At 56.1% G+C, this 19,958-nt stretch overlaps 1 protein-coding gene across 3 annotated transcripts in view; it reads right to left on the bottom strand.

The window, feature by feature from the left end:
• Positions 1–19,958, bottom strand: part of BMP7 (bone morphogenetic protein 7) — a 167,344-nt gene that overhangs the window by 125,627 nt on the left and 21,759 nt on the right. For all 3 annotated transcript variants that reach the window (XM_058686045.1, XM_058686046.1, XM_058686044.1), the window contains exon 2: positions 7,886–8,078. In XM_058686045.1, the coding sequence (XP_058542028.1) occupies positions 7,886–8,078 (193 nt within the window). The remainder of the gene's footprint in view (positions 1–7,885; positions 8,079–19,958) is intronic.

A 19,958-nucleotide genomic window follows, 5' to 3' on the forward strand; every position in this document is an offset into this window, starting at 1 on the left:
CGCCTCTAACGTGTGACCTTGCAAGGCTCATGTGACCACTCTGCGCCCCGGCGACCTCATCCACCAAGCGGGAGAATACGTACGTCTCGAGGTCATCGTGCGGAGTAAGAGAGGATGCGGGCGCTTTGCTAAGCACTGACCGGATCTGTTGCGAGCACGTGACCGACGGAAACTGTCACCATCGCTTCCCCACCAAGCCAGGCTTGGGATGAATTATGGAAGGAAGCAAAGGCCCAAAGATCAGAAAAACCACCAAGGCCCGCCAGCGTCAGCCCGCAGGGCAGGACACCGATGGCGCTAACTGGACTGGACACGGTGCCGGCCGTCTCCACCCGGCGGGTTTTCCCCGAATGCGGGCTTTTTCCAGAACGGTCCCTCTGGACACGGGAGAGGACCCCAAGGGGGACCGAGAGGCAGGGGGGGACTTGGTTCCCGCTGAGGCAGCTCCGGGCTGGGATTACAGAAAGGCAGCAAGGAGACCTGTCAAGGTGTCCTTGACCAGACTGCCCCGGGCACGCTCTCCCCTGACCTTCCGGAACAGCCGGTGGGTGCCCAGGCAGCCAGCTGCTCCTTCCCTGCCCTCTGAAGATTCTACTGGGGAGCTGAATCGGCAACTTCTTTAAAAGCAGCTCAAAACCAGAGCTCACGCCCTGGGGCTGAGGTGTAGTGGAAGGAGGCGCAAGCCAGGAGACGGGGAACCAGGCACGTAGGCCTTGAGGAGCAGCAGAAAGGCTCCGGAAGCTTCCGGAAGCCTCTGGAGCCAGAGCCTGAAGGGCTCCCCACCCTCAGCCAGCCCCTCTCCTGTGCCGCCGAGACTGTGAAGCGGGGTCTGGACGGCACTTAGGTTCGGTCCTGTGAAGAAAAACGGTCATCGTTGAAAGACCAGGCAAAAGGGAACGTGGAGGCCCGGACTGGAGGGAATCGGTCCCGTTCCATCTCTCAGGCAGATACGACGGCTCACAGACCAGAGAGAAGGGAGCTCTCGCCACCTGCCCACAGCCTGGAAACTGTAAAAACATGCCCAGCCTCGACCCTCGGGACTCTGATGTATCCGAAGTTGTAAAAGCCCCCACCCCCCACCCCAAGGTGATTCTCACCCCCAGCCCAGGGTGAGAACCAGAGCTCAGATCCCAATCACGTGAGGGAATCAGTACCAGCGAGAAACACCACGGTGCCACACGGCCAAGAACGTGAGCCCTGGAATCTCGGAGACCCAAGTTCAAGTCTCAACTCTGCCCCATCCTAGCTGTGTGACCTCAGGTAAGTTACACCCTCTCTCTGAGGAAGTCTCTACACCTGGGAAATGGGGATAGTGAGTTTTCCTAGGATCTTTTCCAAGGGACACGATGAAGCTAAAAGGCCCAGCACACGCAGTCACATCCGGAAAGCACCAAAGGATGACAAATCTAGAACACAGGTGGGGATGTGCTCTGGTGGGTGACCATATCCCTCTGCCCAGACATGCTCAGCTCAAAATCAGGGAAACGTCAGAGCCTCGCTCCCAAGTCCTGAACCTTTAACACGAGGGAGACTGGGGAAGGGTCCGGCGCCCCGCAGCCGCCGATGCTCTCCCAGTAAGACAGTCTCTGCCCCCCAGCACGCAGGCAGCTTGTCCCTGCTTCCCACGGATGGAAATCACGAGGGCATCCCCTGGGAGCTTGTCAGAAATGCACAAGGTCAGCCCCCCCCCCACCCTGCCCCCGCAAAGGGCAGACTCGACCACATTTTCACCGGATCCTGGGAGCCTGGTCACTGAACTGTTAAGGGCAAGAATGCCAAGGGGCTCCCCTCTCGAGACGAAAAGATAAGAGCCGTGGCAGGTCTGAGAGTTCTGGGAGGGGTGAGGGCACCACTGAGGAGACAGGATGCCCCTTCCTTGATGGCAGCCGGGAGCCCTGGGGTCCCCGGGGAGGGCTGGGGGTGGGGGGGAGCGTGTCCAAGACCCCCATCTGGCAGCACAGGGACACAGGCTCGCCTCTTCCCTCCGCTCGCCCGCCAGCCGCCTCGGCGAGCGGCCCCTCGGTCCCCACTCCAGCCCGTCACGGGGACAGCCCCTTCCTCCTCGGTGGCTCAGGCTGCGGCCGATCCAACCTTGGCCTCGGGGACCGCTCTGAAGTCACTCCCCCCGCACCCCGAGTCCCTGAGACTGACTGAGGGACAGTTTTCAATGGCTGCCAACACCATCTCGACCTTGGCAGTCACTGACCCCCTTTGAACAGGCGCGGCCGTCCCCGGCAGGCCTGTGGTCCCCCAAGGGCGTGTCTCACAGAGCACCTGTGTCCCGCACAGGTGAGGCAGCACGGGCTGGGGCGGGGGGGGGCGAGCCGGGGCCTCTGCAGGGAGGGCTGGGAGGGGGTCAGGATGGAAAGGCCCAGTCCAGCGTTCGGGAACGAAACTGGTTCAGTCGTGCGACCTCCACACGGACGCGAATCCATCTCCGGAGAGCCGGGTTCCAGCCGGTCCAGCCTGAGGCTTGGGGTTCAGAAAAGGAGGGCAGGCCCCGATCCCCGGGCCCCCCACTTCCCCGTCCCCAGACCTGCCCCTCAGCCCCCACTCCTCCCGCAGGCCGCCAAGGGCGGCTCCGGCGGCCTCTCCAGCTGCAAGCAGGGCCCGACGGCTATGGAAGGCCTCCAGCTCGGCTCATTATCGGAATTTAATCTGGATTCCGAGAGATCAAGAGGACTTGGTGGAAAGTGGCTGCCACGAGGGGAGAGACGCTGAGGCTAACCCAAAGCCAGCTAATCCCCGGCACCCCGGAGCCTCCCTGGAGCCCCGGCAGAGGCTCGCCAGGGAGCCAGATGGCCCAGGTCCACGCAGCTGGGCGGCCGGTGGCAGCAAAGCCACAGACCCCTCAGCAGAGGGGGCAGGCTGGCCACACGGTGGGGTGGCAGGGGCAGGACCTGGGCCCCTCTGGGGATCAGCTCTTGAAGACGATGCGTGTCCCCAACCCCACCCCACCGGCAGAGCTGGGGAAACGCCAACAGGGGCCCCGCCTCCACACAAGCTCAGGCCTTCATCCCCATCAGAGACCGCGAAGCTAAGAGATTCGGCGGGGGGTGGGGGGGAGCAGTGCTGCAGCCAAAACCGGGAGCTCCCGTTTTCTTCTGAGGGTCTCTGCAGCCCCTGTGACAACGGTGATCGTAGTGAAGAAAGTGGTGATGGTGGTGGCAGTAGTGATGATCTAAACCCAGTGACCCTTTATTGAGCACTTACTATGTTCTAAATAAGTATGTCGGGGCGCCTGGGTGGCTCAGTCGGTTAAGCGTCCGACTTCGGCTCAGGTCACGATCTCGCGGTTTGTGAGTTCGAGCCCCGCGTCGGGCTCTGGGCTGACGGCTCGGAGCCTGGAGCCTGCTTCGGATTCTGTGTCTCCCCCTCTCTCTGCCCCTCCCCCGCTCACGCTCTATCTCCGGCTCAAAAAATAAATAAATAAATAAATAAATAAATAAATAAATAAGTATGTTAACCCACTTTATCCTCACCACAACCCTGGGAGGTAGATTTAATTACTATCCCCATTGTACAGAGGAAGAAACTGAGGCTCCAAGGGTTACTGGTAGATAGTGTTGGTATTTGAACCCACACTCTTACTAGCCGGGCCATCCTACCTGGGGAATTACACAACAGAATCATTTTGCTTCTGTATTAAAAAAAAAACAAAACATGGGGCGCCTGGGTGGCGCAGTCGGTTAAGCGTCCGACTTCAGCCAGGTCACGGATCTCGCGGTCCGTGAGTTCGAGCCCCGCGTCAGGCTCTGGGCTGATGGCTCGGAGCCTGGAGCCTGTTTCCGATTCTGTGTCTCCCTCTCTCTCTCTGCCCCTCCCCCGTTCATGCTCTGTCTCTCTCTGTCCCAAAAATAAATAAAAAGCGTTGAAAAAAAAAAATTTAAAAACAAAACAAAACAAAACAACCCACCCAGGAAAAGATATAAATAATTTAAAAAAATTTTTTTAACCTTTTAACTTCCGGAGAATGGAGCTCTCGTCTCCTTGGCTCAGGTACGGAAAGGAAATTTAGAAATCTAAAGATAGCATTCCCTTCCCCCGCCTCCCCCCACCCCTGCCTCCCCACGCCTGTCACTCCACTGCCCGCCTATTTGGTACTTTGCACCTGTCATGTTATCTCCTCTGCTGGATCGTGAGCTCCTAGCGGGCAGGGACGTGGGTCTGGTTACTCCCACCGGTGCACGGCACACAGCGGGTACTCAAACGTTTGCTGACAAGGGACTTGGTCTCCCAGCAAGCCAAGCGCCCCCCAGAGTCAGGGACCCAAAGGAAGGCTCATAGCCCCACAGATTGCCTGTGGCCAAGCTGCTCATCGGGGGCAACCTGCCATGCCCACCTTGGCTCCCTGCTGGAGAGCCACGGACAGCCGTCCCACCCATCCCTCATCCAACCACAGTGATGTGGGCCTTCTCCCCTCCCCTGGGGCCTCTGGAGCCACTCCACGGAGCTAAGCCAGGGTCGAGGGGGCAGCAGCCTCAATCTGGGATGGGACAGGTACCCACAGTGCCAGCAGGTTGAGACAGGCAGAGAGGGGAGCAGCTGCTGGCAGCCGGGGGGATGGGAGGCCAGGGCTCGTGTTCCATTAAGCGAGGACTGAGTGGCTCACCCTGCCCGGGCAGCATCTCGTCCCTCTGTCCTCCCCACGACCCACACTTGTCCCTCACTTAGGACCACGGCCTTTGCACTTCCCCTGAGACACTCTCCCCGCTCTCTCCCACTCCCCGTGGCCAGATCCTTCCTGTCACTCGAACATCCCCAGCTCAGCAAGGCCATCAATGACCACTAGCACTCTGCCAGGCCACGCGGCCCGTTTGTTTCCCATCCACCTTCTCTACCCCGTCGCGGGGAGGACTGTATCCGCTCAAGTCCTCCCCCCGGGACCTAGGAGTGTGACCTTGTTTGGAAAGGGGGTCTTTGCAGACCCTCGGTGGAGTAAGATGAGGTCATACTGGAGGAAGGCGGGCCCCTAATTCGAGATGACTGGTTTCCTTCTGAGAGAGAGACACACACACAGTGTCACGTGAAGGAGCAGAGCCACGTGGCAACAGGGTAGAGGGAACGGACGCAGCTGGAAGCCAAGGGCACCGACAGTGGAGAGCCAGCCCCGGAAGCTGGCAGAGGCGGGAAGGGCCCCCCACCACCTCCCAAAGGCTTCCGAGGGAGCACGGCCCTGCCTCGACTTCAGACGACTAGCCTCCGGCACTGAGCACTTCTCTACTGTCCTCGCAGTACTCTGTCAGGACGCCCCAGAAACCTAGGTCACTCCTCAGCCACCGTTCAGATGGGCCCTGCCCTCGTGATCTGAGCTTGCTCGCCCCCACGGTCCAGTTCTGAGGCCGGCACCTGGACGCTCAAGGCGGTGGAAGCAACAAATCGCTGGGCTCACGCGTCTCCGTCCAAGTGCAGGGGCCTCGCACCTCCACAAAGGAGGTCCCGTGCCCGTCAAGCCGGGCTTGCCGCTCTCCGCCTCCAGCGTCCCCCAGCAGTGCAGGGACCGGCGGGTGACGACACCCCTGGCAGCAAGCCCGGCCCCGGAGGGCGCGAGCCAGCTCTCACGAGAAGGGGCGGCATCCCGGCCAGAACCCCCGGGGACCGGCGGCCAGGAAAGGGCCACCGCGCTCCTGCACGGGGACCGGAGAAAGAGCAGCACAGGTGCCAGCCGCCAACCCTCGCGGACGCGTTCAGCCAGACCCACTCGGAGCAGCCACACTCCGGAGGTGAAGCCTCTTGATGGAGATTTCTGAGGCAGCTGTGGGGGGCCTGCCAGGAGGGCTGGGGAGCGAGCCGGGCTCACTCGGGGTTTCTGCACGAGGGGGCAACGGAGTGCTATCGACCAACGGCCTCTGCCTCGCCTCCAGCTCATCAGCCTTCACGAGAAAAGTCAAACATCTGGTTTTGTTCAAGGGTCCTGGGGCAATCTGTGAGCGAACGGAGCAAACGTGTGTCGCACCCCCAGAATGAACTCCACACTTCTTCCTATGAGTCTGGGGGCCAGGGCACAGGCCGTCAGGGTTACCTGGGGCACCTGAGCGTCCACAGTCAGATTCAGAGGTGACTGCCAAGACCGGGTGCCAGCTCCCCCACGCCACACCACGTCCCTTTCTGGTACCGTCCCCTCCAGGACGGCGTGTAGGGCACTGTGTCCCAGTGGGGGCTCTAAAGTGCAAATTTCGTCCACACTGAGATACCACTGGCCGCCCGTCAGACTGACAGAGACCAAACAGTTCGATGAGAGACAGCGTCCTGAGCGCTTGGGAAACAGGCCTCCTGTCCTATGTGGTTGGTATAAACGGACATGATCTTCAAGGACAGCCGTTCAGCAAAACCTATCAGTTGCCGACGCGTGTACCCTCGGACCGCACAAGTCTGTTTCTAGAGCCGTATCTGACAGACACGATGGACGTGAAATAATGCGTCCCTAAAAAAAACGTGTCGTCCGCCTGTAACACAGAGAGGTGCGGAACCCGCCACGCACATGCAGGAAGCTGGCTAAGTCCCTCACGGCATGGTGACAAAGAGAAAAAGGACGTTCTGTGTGAACCCACCCGGGATCGCCCAAGGCTTGCTGTGAGGCGAAGAAAGCAAGGTGCAGGAGGGAGAATATGAAGAGACACCCCCTGGAAAGACACACACTCGCACACACGCGTTTGCGGATTCAGGGAAGCTCACGGCACTGAACTTGAGGCTGCCTGAGAGACGGGCCCCTGGGACTCAGAGCTGGGTGGGAGCTTCAATGTTCACGTTCCTTGCTTTTCTCGCGTCTGAATTTTATGACGTCCGCGCGTCTTAGCTACTCAAACCTGTATCTTCAAAAGAAACACTTTCTGTATACCGCCCCCCCCCCCCCAGGCTCAAGCCCTAATTTGGCCACTTTCTCTCTGGGTGGTGGGGGGAAACGGCCCACCCTTTGCTCTCAGCTCTTAATTCTCCCCACGTCACTGAGGAGTCCCCATCCCGGAGGGCTACGGTGCACGCGGAATGAGGTTACACATGCAAACCAGTGGAAGTAAGAAAGAAGAGTTCGGTTTTCTTGGTGTTTAAGACGACCCCTAACGTGGCGGTGCTTGGGGAGGTGGTGATGGTTCCTAGGTCCCTAGTGTGGTGACAGGTCCCCATTCCCGCTGCACATGCGAATAAGGGCTGTCCATCAGGAGGCGCCACGAATCCCTCCATTAGTTACTGACGAAATGGCATCGTGCGACGATAGAAGACGATAAAAGTCTGCCAGCCTGAGACATCTTGAAAGCCGACCGCTGGGTGTCACCGCCTGGGTCACATCCACCTCGGGAGCCCATCATGTCCTTGTTCGATGCTCCAGCCCATCTCTCAGCCTTCTTACCCCCCGGGAGACCTCAAAACTAAATCAATGCAAGATTTTGGTTCCTGACTTCGTGATTCTCGGAAGCCTGAGGTCTCTCTCTGCCTGGTTAGTCAGGTTCTGCCCCCCTAACATTTTATTACAAACGGCCACCTTCATTGCTTGCCTGACCTCATGGGCTGGGGTTCGCAGTGAGGCACAGGGTAGACCTCCCCCCAAAATGTTTCTCCCTCTTCCCTACCCGCGTCCCCTCGGTGCCCATGAACGTATGCCAGACCCAGACCCCCCATAAATACCCACGTGGCTCACCTGGCTGTCTCCGATTCCTAACTCAATCTGCTGACAGGGGCTAGTTTTAAGACACAGCGACATACACCATCAACTTTCTTGAAAAAATACATTCCGTGGAGGGGGCCTGGCACACGGTGGGTGACCCGTGACGGAAGCAGCCACGACTGCCCCCTGCCCCAAACTGGCCCCATCCCCTGGCCGCCACCCCCGTCTTCCTCTGCCACTGAAGGACGCTCAGGACGCCTCCCAGGGACCAGTCACAGCACCCACCTGCCCAAGCGCTCCTGTAGCACCTGGTAAACGCTGATCCGGAACGTCTCATTATCGAAGCGTTCCCGGATGTAGTCCTTGTAGATCCGGAATTCGGCTGCGGTCACGGCTTCCCCTTCTGGGATCTTGGAAAGATCAAACCGGAACTCCCGGTGGTGGTAACGTGGGTGGAAGAACTCTTTGTCGTGCTCCACTAGAAAGGAAGAAAGCACACGCGGGCACCGAAAGCTCGTTAGTAACCGGCTCTCACGCTCGTGGCTCAGCGTCCCAGCCTGCCCACCGCCGGGCCCCCCAGGTGCCACCTGCCCGTTCCCGCTGACCTGGTGCAGCCGGGGTGGGGGTGGGGGTGGCGTCGCAGCCACAGACCCTACGGTCGCCTCGAACGACAGCAATGAGCCTCCATCAACCCGCTGGGGAGAGTGGGGCACAGACCCAGCCGTCCCAGGGACCCTGGACAGACTCGGGTTCACGGGAGCTCAGGCTTGCGTTCAAATCCGCGCTCTGCCGCTAAGGAGCTGGCCTGCACGAGGTACCAAGTCATCTCTCTGGACCTCGATGTCCTCATCTAAAAATAAGGACAATAGTCCTCCTTCGGGGGTTGTTGTGAGAGTTAAGTAACCGAATTCTCATAAGCAGGAGTGTTTATTTGGGGGGGGGGGGTTGTTAATGTCTATTAATATTTGAGAGAAAGAGTGCACGTGGGTATGCGAGCAGCGGGAGGGAGGAGGGGCAGAGAGAGACAGAGACAGAATCGGAAGCAGGCTCCAGGCTCCGAGCCGTCAGCACAGAGCCCGACGCGGGGCTCCACCTCACGAACTGTGAGATCGTGACCTGAGCCGAAGTCGGATCCTTAAGCGACTGAGCCACCCAGGCGCCCCACCCCAGATGTTTCTAACGGCCACCAGGGTTTACAACCACAGCCTTAGAGTGAAAGCAGAAAAAAGAGGTGAACGGCAAGGTCAGGGGACGTGGCTTTTGAAAACGGCTTCTGGATAAAGTAAGGCAAAGGCCTCAGTGCTCCTGCTTCATTCTGGCGGTGATCCTAGCCTCCGGTATGATACCCGCTGCATCGATAATAAACGCCCCAATGATACGAGCCCAAAATGGGTGTTTCTGGGAGTGGACCCGTGATTCCCAAGGTGCACGCATCCTCTGGTCCAAAATGGAACAGGGGAGGGGTGGGGAGAGACCAGACAGGCAGGGAAAATAGTGGAACCAGCTTGGCCAGAAGAGAGGAGAAACATGCCAGCTTGGTCTAGAGCTTTGGCTTAATGAACTCTAGAAGCTCTCAGGCTGGGTCAGGGCTACCCCGGCTGCGAGCAGGACGTGAACGCCTTTGAGGAAGAAGGTCCCCAACAGTGGCAGCCCAAAGGCCCTTCCTACAGATCTCCATTAAAAAAAAAAAAAAAATCTGGGGGCGCCTGGGTGGCTCAGTCGGTTGAGCGTCCGACTTCGGCTCAGGTCACGATCTCGGGTGATCTCGCGTGATCTCGCGTGAGTTCGAGCCCCGCGTCGGGCTCTGGGCTGATGGCTCAGAGCCTGGAGCCTGCTTCCGATTCTGTGTCTCCCTCTCTCTCTGCCCCTCCCCCGTTCATGCTCTGTCTCTCTCTGTCTCAAAAATAAATAAACATTAAAAAAAATTTTTTTTTTAAAAATCTGTTTTAAACCTTAATAGTAGTTCTGAAAGATACTGCGATGGGGGCAGGGGTGTTGAGGAATTATCCACTCATCAGGAGCAGCCCTCAAGGCCAGGGGGCTCTGGATGGGCACAGGAGTGACCCTGTCACTGGAGAGATCTCGGGAAGGTGACCCCTGAATGGCAGGTGCTGGAATCTTAGGCCACATGTGGAGAGCTGGCCACAGGAATGACCTCTCCAGAAACCACTGGATCTGTAGAACATTTCCTTTCTGACCCGGTCTACGGGCAAGGCTGAGCTGGGTGGCAAACAATGGTGATGGGCACGCGTCACCAGTCCCCCAACTCTGATCTATGCGGAAGTGGGGAGGGAGGGGTCTTTGTGGTAGCTTCTAGGAAGTACAGCCCACTGGGGACCACGGGAGCTTCGGGAGGGGGCACAGCAAAGACCCTCGACTCTGTCACTGGGGAAATGCCCGGGGCCGGTCCTCTGTCATCCTTCTAGCTCATTCAACCTTCAGGTCATCCAAGGAGGTGGGCACAATGCTACATTGGCAGGGAAGGCACCTGAGACCCAAGAGGTGTGGGGTGGCCTGCCCGGGGCCAAAGAGCCGGGACTCGAACCCAGGCCCCACCAAATCCCAGCCACGCATCTCAGTGGCTGAGCCAACAGCCCCGCAAGCCAATTCCTGTGCCTGTTGTCAGAACATTCTCATTTTGTGACAGCACACGTCCAGAACGCGCTCGAACCGTGTGTGCGGTTCTGCACACGGTCAAGGTGAACCTCCCCACGGAGCTCCTCCCAGATCGACAGAGCATCACCCCCCAGCACCCCTCTGCTCTCCCCAACTTCTCAAGCCACAGGCTGGTTTTCCTTGTTTTTGAATATTATAAACAGGGATTCACACGGTACGTATTCTTTTGTACTCGCCTTCTTTTTTTTTTTTTTAATTTGTTTTTGAGAAACAGAGAGAGAGCACAAGCAGGGGAGGGGCAGAGAGAAAGGGAGACACAGAACCGGAAGCAGGCTCCGGGCTCCGAGCCGTCAGCACAGAGCCCAACGCGGGGCTCGAACTCACGAACCGTGAGATCATGACCTGAGCCGAAGTCAGACGCTCAACCGACTGAGCCACCCAGGCGCCCCTGAAATGTTTCCTTACACAGTCCTATTTAAGTCCCATGGGGCTGTGGAATATGAGAGGGGCATTCCACAGCCCCCCTTCCCTCCCCCCATGCCGACAGACTGCACAGATCAAGTCTCCATTTCCAACCATCGGCCTCTGTCCCCCCAGAGAACGTGGGTGCAGAACCCCCAGCTTGCAGCAAAGATGCCTGAAGAACCCAGAAGTTCTGGGTGTTCACGAAGCACCAGCTCTGGGCACTTTCCAGCATCATCTGATCGACTCTGGTGAGGCAGGATGGATCCCCATTTTACAGATGAGGAACCGGAGGCTCGGGGACTTGCCCAAGATTACAAGTGAAGTGAGTGGCTGGCCTCCGGAAGCCCACGGTCTTGAGCTTTACACTTTCTGGAACCAGGTGAGCTCAGCTCAAATCTCAGCTGTGTCTATCAGCTGTGTGGTCTTGACCGCGTTCCCTAACCTCTGCATGCCTCCCCTTGCCCCGGAGACAATAATGAGAACGGCCCTTTCTCGCTGAGCTGTCCAGAGTCAGCACCTAACAGCAATGCTGGGCAAACACAACCAATTCCCGTCCTGGGCCTCTCAAACGATGAGCCGAGAGAACGACGGTCGGTGCAGAAGGAGGAGCCTTATGCGCGTGTGGGTACCTGACAACTGTATTTGAAACAGAGTGCGGATAGACCGAACACTAAAGACATGTGCGAATAAGCACGACATGAGCACAGGTGCCATCACTAAAGTCACCCCCAAACAAGGAGAGAAAAGACTGATGCATAATCACAAAGCTCAATCTGTGGCAGCAGGTGCACACATAACCTTTTAAACGCCTAAGATAAAAATGCACCTCACCTGTGAAGACAGTGAAGCGATCAGGGTTATACGGTTTCTTTTGTTAAAACGATACAGGCACCGAGCGTCCAGCTACATTTCTTGCAAACATTCGCAGGCCCTTTCGGGCGGCTTTCTGAGCAAATTGCCCTCGCTAATTATTTCAGGGCAATGAGCAGCATAAACCACATGGACCTCCTGTGCTTCCTAAGACCACGGCATCGTGGGTTTTAAAAATAACTTTGTGATTTATCAAAGAAAGAACAGTCATTCCTCCCCCCCCCCAAAAAAAAGAGCAGTTAATAATTCAAAGTCCAAACCAAACTCCCAATCTCGTATTTCCAAGGCTTCCATTTTACACGGCAGTCGCCCCACAGCACAGAATCTACACCATTTCGATCTCAGGGGTCAAGACGGTTCAGCTCTCGCCGCGAAAGCAGAGAAATGCATGTACTTTGAGGGAGTAAATACGTCTTCACATTTCCTTGTCACGTCACCATTCCTGATTACCCAAGACCTGGGTTTTGAAATAACTGCCTAGAGTTGTTATCTCCCTTTGTCCATACAGAAAAGCTTTCCAAAGGGAACCCAGAGCCTAGGAATCTAGCTTTTTCTGCACTGACCTCTGCACTCCAGCACCCCACTGGCTAAGAGAGCTCCCGGGCATTAACCAAGACTTTCATCTTTCAAAGATGAAAAGGGCCCAGATCTCCGAGACCAAGAGAGAAGTCCAAAGAAGACGGATTCCGGGAAACACCATTCCCCAAAGCCGATTTTCGTGTCCTTTTACAAAAGGCTGGAATTAATAACCCCCACGCTGGTCCTGGGAGGGGTAATTCTGGGTGGGAGAATGTCAGTGTTTATGGACATTTATCTGTTTAGCAGAGGCAGGTGGGAACAGGAAGCCACCCACCCGGGCGTCCCTTCTCACCACCCGCTGACACGTCAGGGAACACCTCTGCCCCATGCAGGTGACCACGGTCACGACACCCGACACGCAGACTCTCGCAGCCGGCTGGGTGCTTACCCTTCCGCGTCTGTGTCCTTCACTCAGCCTCCCCCCGTGTGGCTGTGTGTAGTCATGGGTCATTCGACTGCACTGCTGTATAGAACCCCGTTGTGGGTACAGGCCCCCGTCTCCTCTTTGAGGGTAGTTTCCAGTCTGGGGCTGTTACACACCCTGCTTTGAGGAACATCCTGGTGCGTGCCTTTTGGCGAACACGTTTCTGTTGGATAAACACTCTGACGCGGGACAGCAGGTCAGCGGGCAGGTAATCGCTGGTCTTCGGTAGATGCACCTGACTGTTCCCATGTCAAGAATGTGGGGGTAACGGCAACGGGGCCAAATGAGACACAGCCCCCAGAGGAACAGTTCGTTTTAGTTTCTGTTTGTAGACCCCAGTGCATTTGTTTACGTATGAGGGACTTCTTCACACGGAAGACGGTGAATCCAGTCTTGAGGAAGGATGGGGACAACCAGCCCCAGAGGACAGGGAAGGGCACCGCGGGCAGAGGAGACAGACTGGTCCAAAGATCTCCAGTTCTGAGCCTCTTTAATAAAGATGACGCTCCGGGAGGCAAGAGAACCAATCAAGAGTCCACAATATAACCAGAAGCCAGAACTGACTTCTCAAGGACGCTTGACTGCTCGAGATCCCACGCGTCAGAAACCTCCCCCATCCTGACTTGACTCTAAAACTTCCAACCCAGGCTCCTTTCCTTCCTACAGAGATATACTTCACCGGGAAGGTTCTGTCACACGTCCAGAACTCCCTGGAGCTGACTGTTACCAAGGCAGCTGTCGGAAGGCAACCGGTGGCCCGGAAGCCTTGGGCATGTCAACTTCCAAGATGGCTCTACATTCATTCGAAGATTTACCCGGCGAGATGACGGAGTCTGGAAAGCTGCCCGAGGCACGCCAGAAATCGGGAGCTCTGGAAAGTGGAACAGGCGTACCCAACTACTCCCAGAGGAAAAGGTTCTCTTAGTAACACGACGGTTGGCATTCGGCTGTGCAACCGTTCCAGAAGAAGACAGGGCGCTGTCCGGAACGCACAGTGAAGGAATAGCACGCAAAAGCGTAAAATGATACACGCTTCCAGGAAAATAGCTCAGCGTCTCCTCGCACCCCAATGTACTCACTCAACAAATGCTCCTTGACCGCCCCAGCGGGGTGTGGGAGAGCGCTCCATTGTCCTGAGATTCGAGAAACACCGATAAAAGCCCAGTTAGGTCGAAGCTCTGTCCCCTGCCTAATCCCTGAGCTAGGTAATGCGTATCGCTTTTTAAATTTTATGTTTAATATTTAGTACTAAAAACAGTAATACATTATTAATATTAATTATCATATTCATTTATAGATTGTATTATTTCATTGCAATTCAATGTAATTTAATATTAATCATTTAATATTTTAAAACATACATAAGATTCACCATCTTTTTAAAAAAATTTTTTTAATGTTTATTTCGTTTTGAGGCAGAGAGAAACACAGCATGAACGGGGGAGGGGCAGAGAGAGACGGAGACACAGAATCCGAAGCAGATTCCAGGCTCCGAGCTGTCAGCCCAGAGCCCGACGCGGGGCCGGGACTCACGGACCGCGAGATGGTGACCTGAGCAGAAACCAAGAGTCGGACGCTTAACCGACTGAGCCACCCAGGAGCCTCGGTAACTATATTTTTCACTTTTCGAGGGACTGTCGTGCCGTTTCCCACGGAGCCTGCATCGTCTTACCGTCCCACCAACCGTACTCGAGGGCTCCGGTCTCTGCAGGTCCTCACCAGGAAGGGTCGACTTGTTGTCTTCTGGCGTTCCGTCTTGACAGCAGCCAGGCGGATGGCAGTGTGGTGGACGGCCACGACTACACAGGCCCTCCCGCGGGCCTGGATGCCGCGTCACAGGGGTCACACACAGGATCTCACGGGACCCTTATCGAAGCCCTACTCAGAGGCAGGCAGGCACGTGAATCAGGTCCATTCTACAGATGAAGACGATAAGGCTCAGAGAGGTCAAGTCGCTTCCCCAGAGCCACACAGCCGGTCCGAACACCCACATGGTGCCCGCATCACCGGCCGCAGGACCCCCTCCCTGACGCTGGACACGGCCACCGCCCGCACAGCTGCGGAGATCATCAGGTAAGGACACAGCTCGGAAGCACAGCAAGTTCGCCACATCCGCCTCCTTACACGCTAAGCTCGGCGAGTGAAGACCGCATCCCACTCGGGTCCCTCTCCAGTTTGCAAGTTCGGCTCCTGCCCAAGGCCAGAGCCGCCCCCGAGAGAGGCCGACAGCTCCAAGACTGGCCCGTCGTCTCCCCATCGTCCCTCCCTAGCCCCCCGCCTGGCGGAGGGCACACAAGCAGCATTGTCTCCCCGCCCCCGAAACCGCTGCTTCAACTCTCGAACTTTCCACCAAATACTTGGGCTGCCGAGGAGACCACCTGGGGTCCCAGCGCCGGGCGCTCCGAGAGGGTCTTTGGAGACACTGCCTCCTTGTTAGATGCCCAGAGACCCAGGCGCGGAGGCGAGGCCGCTGGCAGGCCAGGCGTTTGTCATCGTGCGCGGCACAGATGTGGGGTGGGGGTGGGGCAGGGGAATTACTGTACCGCAAGATTAAACACTTCAGTGCCAACATGTGCTCAGTGTTGCTCGAACAATGTTATCATTGTGAATTGAATGGACCAAAGGGTTTAGGGGATGGGGTGGGGAGAGGGAGAAAAGATGGGTTTAATTATCTCTAGGGCTGAAGCCAGTTATTTGCCTAAAAAGACCCAGACGCTGGTGGAACTGGAAAGAAAAATGGGCTGTAAGCACATGTCGAGCCTCCTGCCGTAAGCCCAGGCGGCCAGCCCTCGTTCGTGGGCGCCCCAGCTCCGCGGAGGGAGGAAGCCAGCCCCCGGGGGTCTCCGGGTCCCCAAATCCCATTCCTGGTCAATTGCGAGCGGAGGCAAAGAACGGAAACCGGTTGCTGTTTTCGGCTCGACTGGTGATTCTCAACCGCGGTGATTCTGTCCTCCCCTCGACCCCACCAAGGGATATTGGGCAATGCTTGGATTCGGTTTTGTTTTGCCACAACTGACGGGGTATTTGCCACTGGCAGCTAGTGGGTGGAGGCCAGGGACATTGCTAAACATCCTGCAACGCACAGCACAGCCCCCCACCCCTTCAGGGAATGGTCCGGCCCCAACTGTCAATCATGCCAAGTTGAGACTCCCTGAGCAAACAGACAAACGACTCCTAAGAGAGTCAGGAATCCCGGGTTTTGGCCCCATCCGGGCTCTCGGCTAGGTGAGCGGGACCCCAGGCACCCTGGACCTCGGCTTTTCCCTGCAGAACGAGGGGACGGATTTCATCGGTCTCGCCCCCTCCCTGCACTCCCATCAGGGCTGTACCATGGAAAGCTGCCAACGTTCTACCAGTTTTGACCTATAAGGGTTCAACCTCACGCCTCTACGCTTGACCTCTGTGTCTGTGCTTCCGATATGACTGCCACTAACCCACAGGTGTCTACGGGGCACCTTGACACGTGGCTGGTGCTGCTGGGACCCGAAGGCTTCCATGTATTCTAGCGTGATTCGTCTGACTCTAAACGGCCACGTGAAGCCAGCGGCTCCCGTATCGGGCAGCACAGACGCAGAGCGTTTCCGTCCGGGAAGAAGGTTCTATTGGGCAGCCATGCTTCGCCGTATCGGTGTGCTGGCTTCTTAAAGCACCAAGACGATGTGTAAAGCTCACTGCAAACCAGGGTCTGAACACATGTTGTCGGAGATACGAGAGGAGGTTTTTTCCCCCCAGCTCAAAGACACCCCCATTGTGAAAAATGCCACGGAGACGGGGAGAGGTTAATCCTTGAGTTGTGTGCGAGGCCTGGGACGGAGGCTGGTGGCTCTGCGGCTCTGGGTTCTGTCTTTGCTCTAGGTCACCCTGGCGCCCCAGCCCCTTCCCTCGTGCGGAGCTGGGCTCGTCTCGATGGTCGCAGCCCCACGGGGCTTAACATCCCTTAACCTCCCCTCCCCCACCTGCCCCTTTCTTTCCCGCCTAGAACTGAACTGCTCTGATTAGTTTGATGGGCCTGCTGACCTGTTTATTAACGGTCTCCTCTTCTAGGTTTTAACTCCAAGAGTATACACACTGAGCAACAGGACGTTAACAGGTTTCAACCGTGGAGCTGTACAATGGGAGAGCTCTAGAAATACTTAATTCTGGGTGCCTGGGCGGTTCAGTCGGTTAAGCGTCCGACTCGTGATTTTGGCTCAGGTCATGATCGCACAGCTCATGGGATCGAGCCCCACGTCAGGCTCTGTGCTGACAGTGTGGAGCCTGCTCGGGATTCTCCCTCTTCCTCTCTCTCTTCTCCTCCCCCACTTACGCTCTCTTTCTCTCTGTCAAAAACCAATCAATCAATCCATCAATCAACCCTTCATCGGGTTGCTGTTGGCTCAAAATAGACCAGGGACTGGCCAACTCCAGTGCGCTCCAGAATTACCAGGGAGCTCGTTAACACAGAGATCACTGGCATTTGTAATTCAGGGGGTCTGGGGTGGAGCCTAAGAACCAGCATTCCTAACACATTCTCAGGAGGTACTGGCGGTCTGGGGGCCCCGCTTTAAGAACCGCTAGGACAGAGGCTGTGTGTAGAATGCCACCACACGATGTTAGCTGTCACTATTTGCTTGTTCTCCACTGTCCCATCTGCTCTGTCGCTTGCCTGACTCTTGGCAGGTTCTCCAGTCTCTCAGTGAGGAGTCTTCAGAAACCTCCCCAACCGGCACCCTCGCCTCACTCAGCTCAAGAGCAATAAATAACTGGGTCGGCGGGGGGGGGGGGGGGGGGGGGGGGGGGGGGGGGGACACGGGTTCGAACACAGGCTCTGCCAACCACCGGCAGGGACTCAGGACAAGTTAACCCATCTCTGGGAGGCTCAGCTTGCCCCTCTGTAAAATGGAGACATTAAGGGGCCTCCAGTTACGGGGCCTTTTGAGAATTCAAGGTCACAGAGGCAGGGGGTGGAGGGGGACACATGTGCCCTAACCACAGCAGCCCCCCCCCCCCCACCACCCAGGGCGGCCACTACTGGGGAGAGGAGCTGCTTTGGGACAGGAGGGAGCCTCTCCAGACCTTGCCCCAAAGCAGCCAAAGACTCCAGGGTCAGCTGGGCACATACAGCTGGCTTAAGGTATTTTAGAAGCAAATCAAATCAAATGAGAATTTATAATCCTTCCTGAGGTCTGGGCTCCATCAACCCAAACTCATTAGGCCCCCGCCGTGCAGGTGCAGCTAAGGAAGAGACTGTTGTGCGTTTCCTTCACGCTGGGCTCCCATCTCCCTTTCAAAATAAAAGCTTCTCTAAAGCCCAGTACTTGGACCGAACCACAGAGCCATCCATAGTGACCGCTGCACACAGGATAGTGTAGGTGAGGTGTGCAAAGGCTGGACCACACGGCGGGGAGGGAGGGTTGCTGGAACCAGCGATCTTCAGGAGCCACATCCGTTTGACATTCACATTTTCCAGTTTTTTTTTTTCTCCCAAGTTTATTTACTTATTTACTTTTAAGTAATCTCTACACCCAACGAGGGGCTGGAACTCACGAGCCCGAGATCAAGAGTCACATGCTCCACCGAGCCAGCCAAGTGCCTGGCTATTCGCACTGTCAACAGGCCGAACTTGGATCCCCAAACTGAACTACGCCAAAACGCCCTCGAGCTCACACCGTTGTCCTTTGCACCTATTTCTGGTCAGGGAAGGAGAATCCACGAACAAGCCAAAGGATGGTTTTGAAATCTGTTGCACATCATCCGTAGAGGTGCAAACGACTTCCAGAGGGAGTCTCCCCAGCTTACATGAGCCGGTTCTACATGGGGACATCTTACAAATCACTGGAAAGGATCAGTAGCGATCGAAGAGAATTCCTGTACAATTGAATTTACGTAAAGTTTTAAAACCGGGGCGACGAATCCATGCCATGGGAAGACAGGACAGGGGTCACCCCCGGGGAGGAGCACGAGGGGGTTCTGGGAGCTGATCGTGTTCTGCTTCTTGATTCGTGCACGGTGCTGTACACGGTTACACTTCTGTAAACAGTGTGCGTGGTAAAGGTTGGCTGGCTTTATCCATCTTCAGTACAACACGAGTATTTATTACCGTATCTCCTCTATTGTAAGAGGTGTGATCAACTTAATGACGGCTCTTGGGGGAAAAGATACCAACACGCTGATCAATTTTATGACATTTTGGTTTCAGAAACGCCGATAATCAAAGAAATGGGGTATTATGTCTAAAGGACTCGATTGTAAAACATTTCTGTGGCTTCCTCCTGCCCTCGCAGATGACCTGCCCATTAGCAATGCTCTTTACTAACCTGCTCTAAACCCATCTTTCGAGCCCGAGGACCACTTCAGGATCAAGTTTAAGAGGGACGGCTCAAGAGCCGGACCTCCAAACTTAAATTCACTTCCTGGCTATGTATCCTGGGCCAGCTACTTACACTCTGTGCTCAGTTTTCTGGTCTATAAAATAGGAAGATAATAATAGCCCCCACCTGAAATCGTTGTTAGGCAAAGTCATCAAGTTAATTTAGGTAAAGAGGATAAAGGATGCTTGGCACATAGTAAGCCCCTGACCAATGGTACCTACTTAGATTATTAGAACGGCTAACACGGGGGCGCCCGGGAGGCTCAGTCGGTTAAGCGTCCGACTTCGGCTCAGGTCGCGATCTCGCGGTCCGTGAGTTCGAGCCCCGCGTCGGGCTCCGTGCGGACAGCTCGGAGCCTGGAGCCCGCTTCGGATTCCGTGTCTCCCTCTCTCTCTCTGCCCCTCCCCTGCTCATGCTCGGTCTCTCTGTCAAAAATGAATAAACTCAAAAAAACTGACAACAAAAAATGGCTAACACAGATATAACTACATAGTAGACACACCCTCAATCCCCAACCCGGTCACAAGGGACCAGAACCTGACTCCCAGCAACCTTATTCATGTAGCACGATCTGCCATCTAGATCCAACTGATGCATGAGTACACCTGTGATCCAGGCCGCCTCAGAGTCTCTCTGAGGTGCAGAGGTCTACCATACCATCAAGGACCCAAGTTTCTTCGGTCTTTTTGCTCTCCCACTGTCTGCATGTTGATTTTTAATCCTTAGGCCTTTTGCCTCATGGTCACAAGATGGCTGCCACGACTCCAAACATCATGTCTTCACAGAGCCACATTCATGGCAGAAAAAAAACAAAAAAAGAAGTAGTACAGAGAGTTCTGTTTGCTCAGCTGTCACTCATCTGGAAGCAAAATATTTTTCAGAACCACCTCCTACCCCATTCCTCCGCTAGCAAATTTCCTCTTGTGTCTCACTGGTTCGGACAGCATCCTGTGGCTATCCCAACCTGCTGGAGAAGCTGGGAAAGCAAGTATGTGGCTAGCCAGATAGTTATAATTACAAGTTGCTGTGGGTGGCCTTCTTTCTCCCAACCGAC

The sequence above is a fragment of the Neofelis nebulosa genome, chromosome 9, assembly GCF_028018385.1.
Source record: "Neofelis nebulosa isolate mNeoNeb1 chromosome 9, mNeoNeb1.pri, whole genome shotgun sequence".
In the NCBI taxonomy this organism is placed as follows: Eukaryota; Metazoa; Chordata; class Mammalia; order Carnivora; family Felidae; genus Neofelis; species Neofelis nebulosa.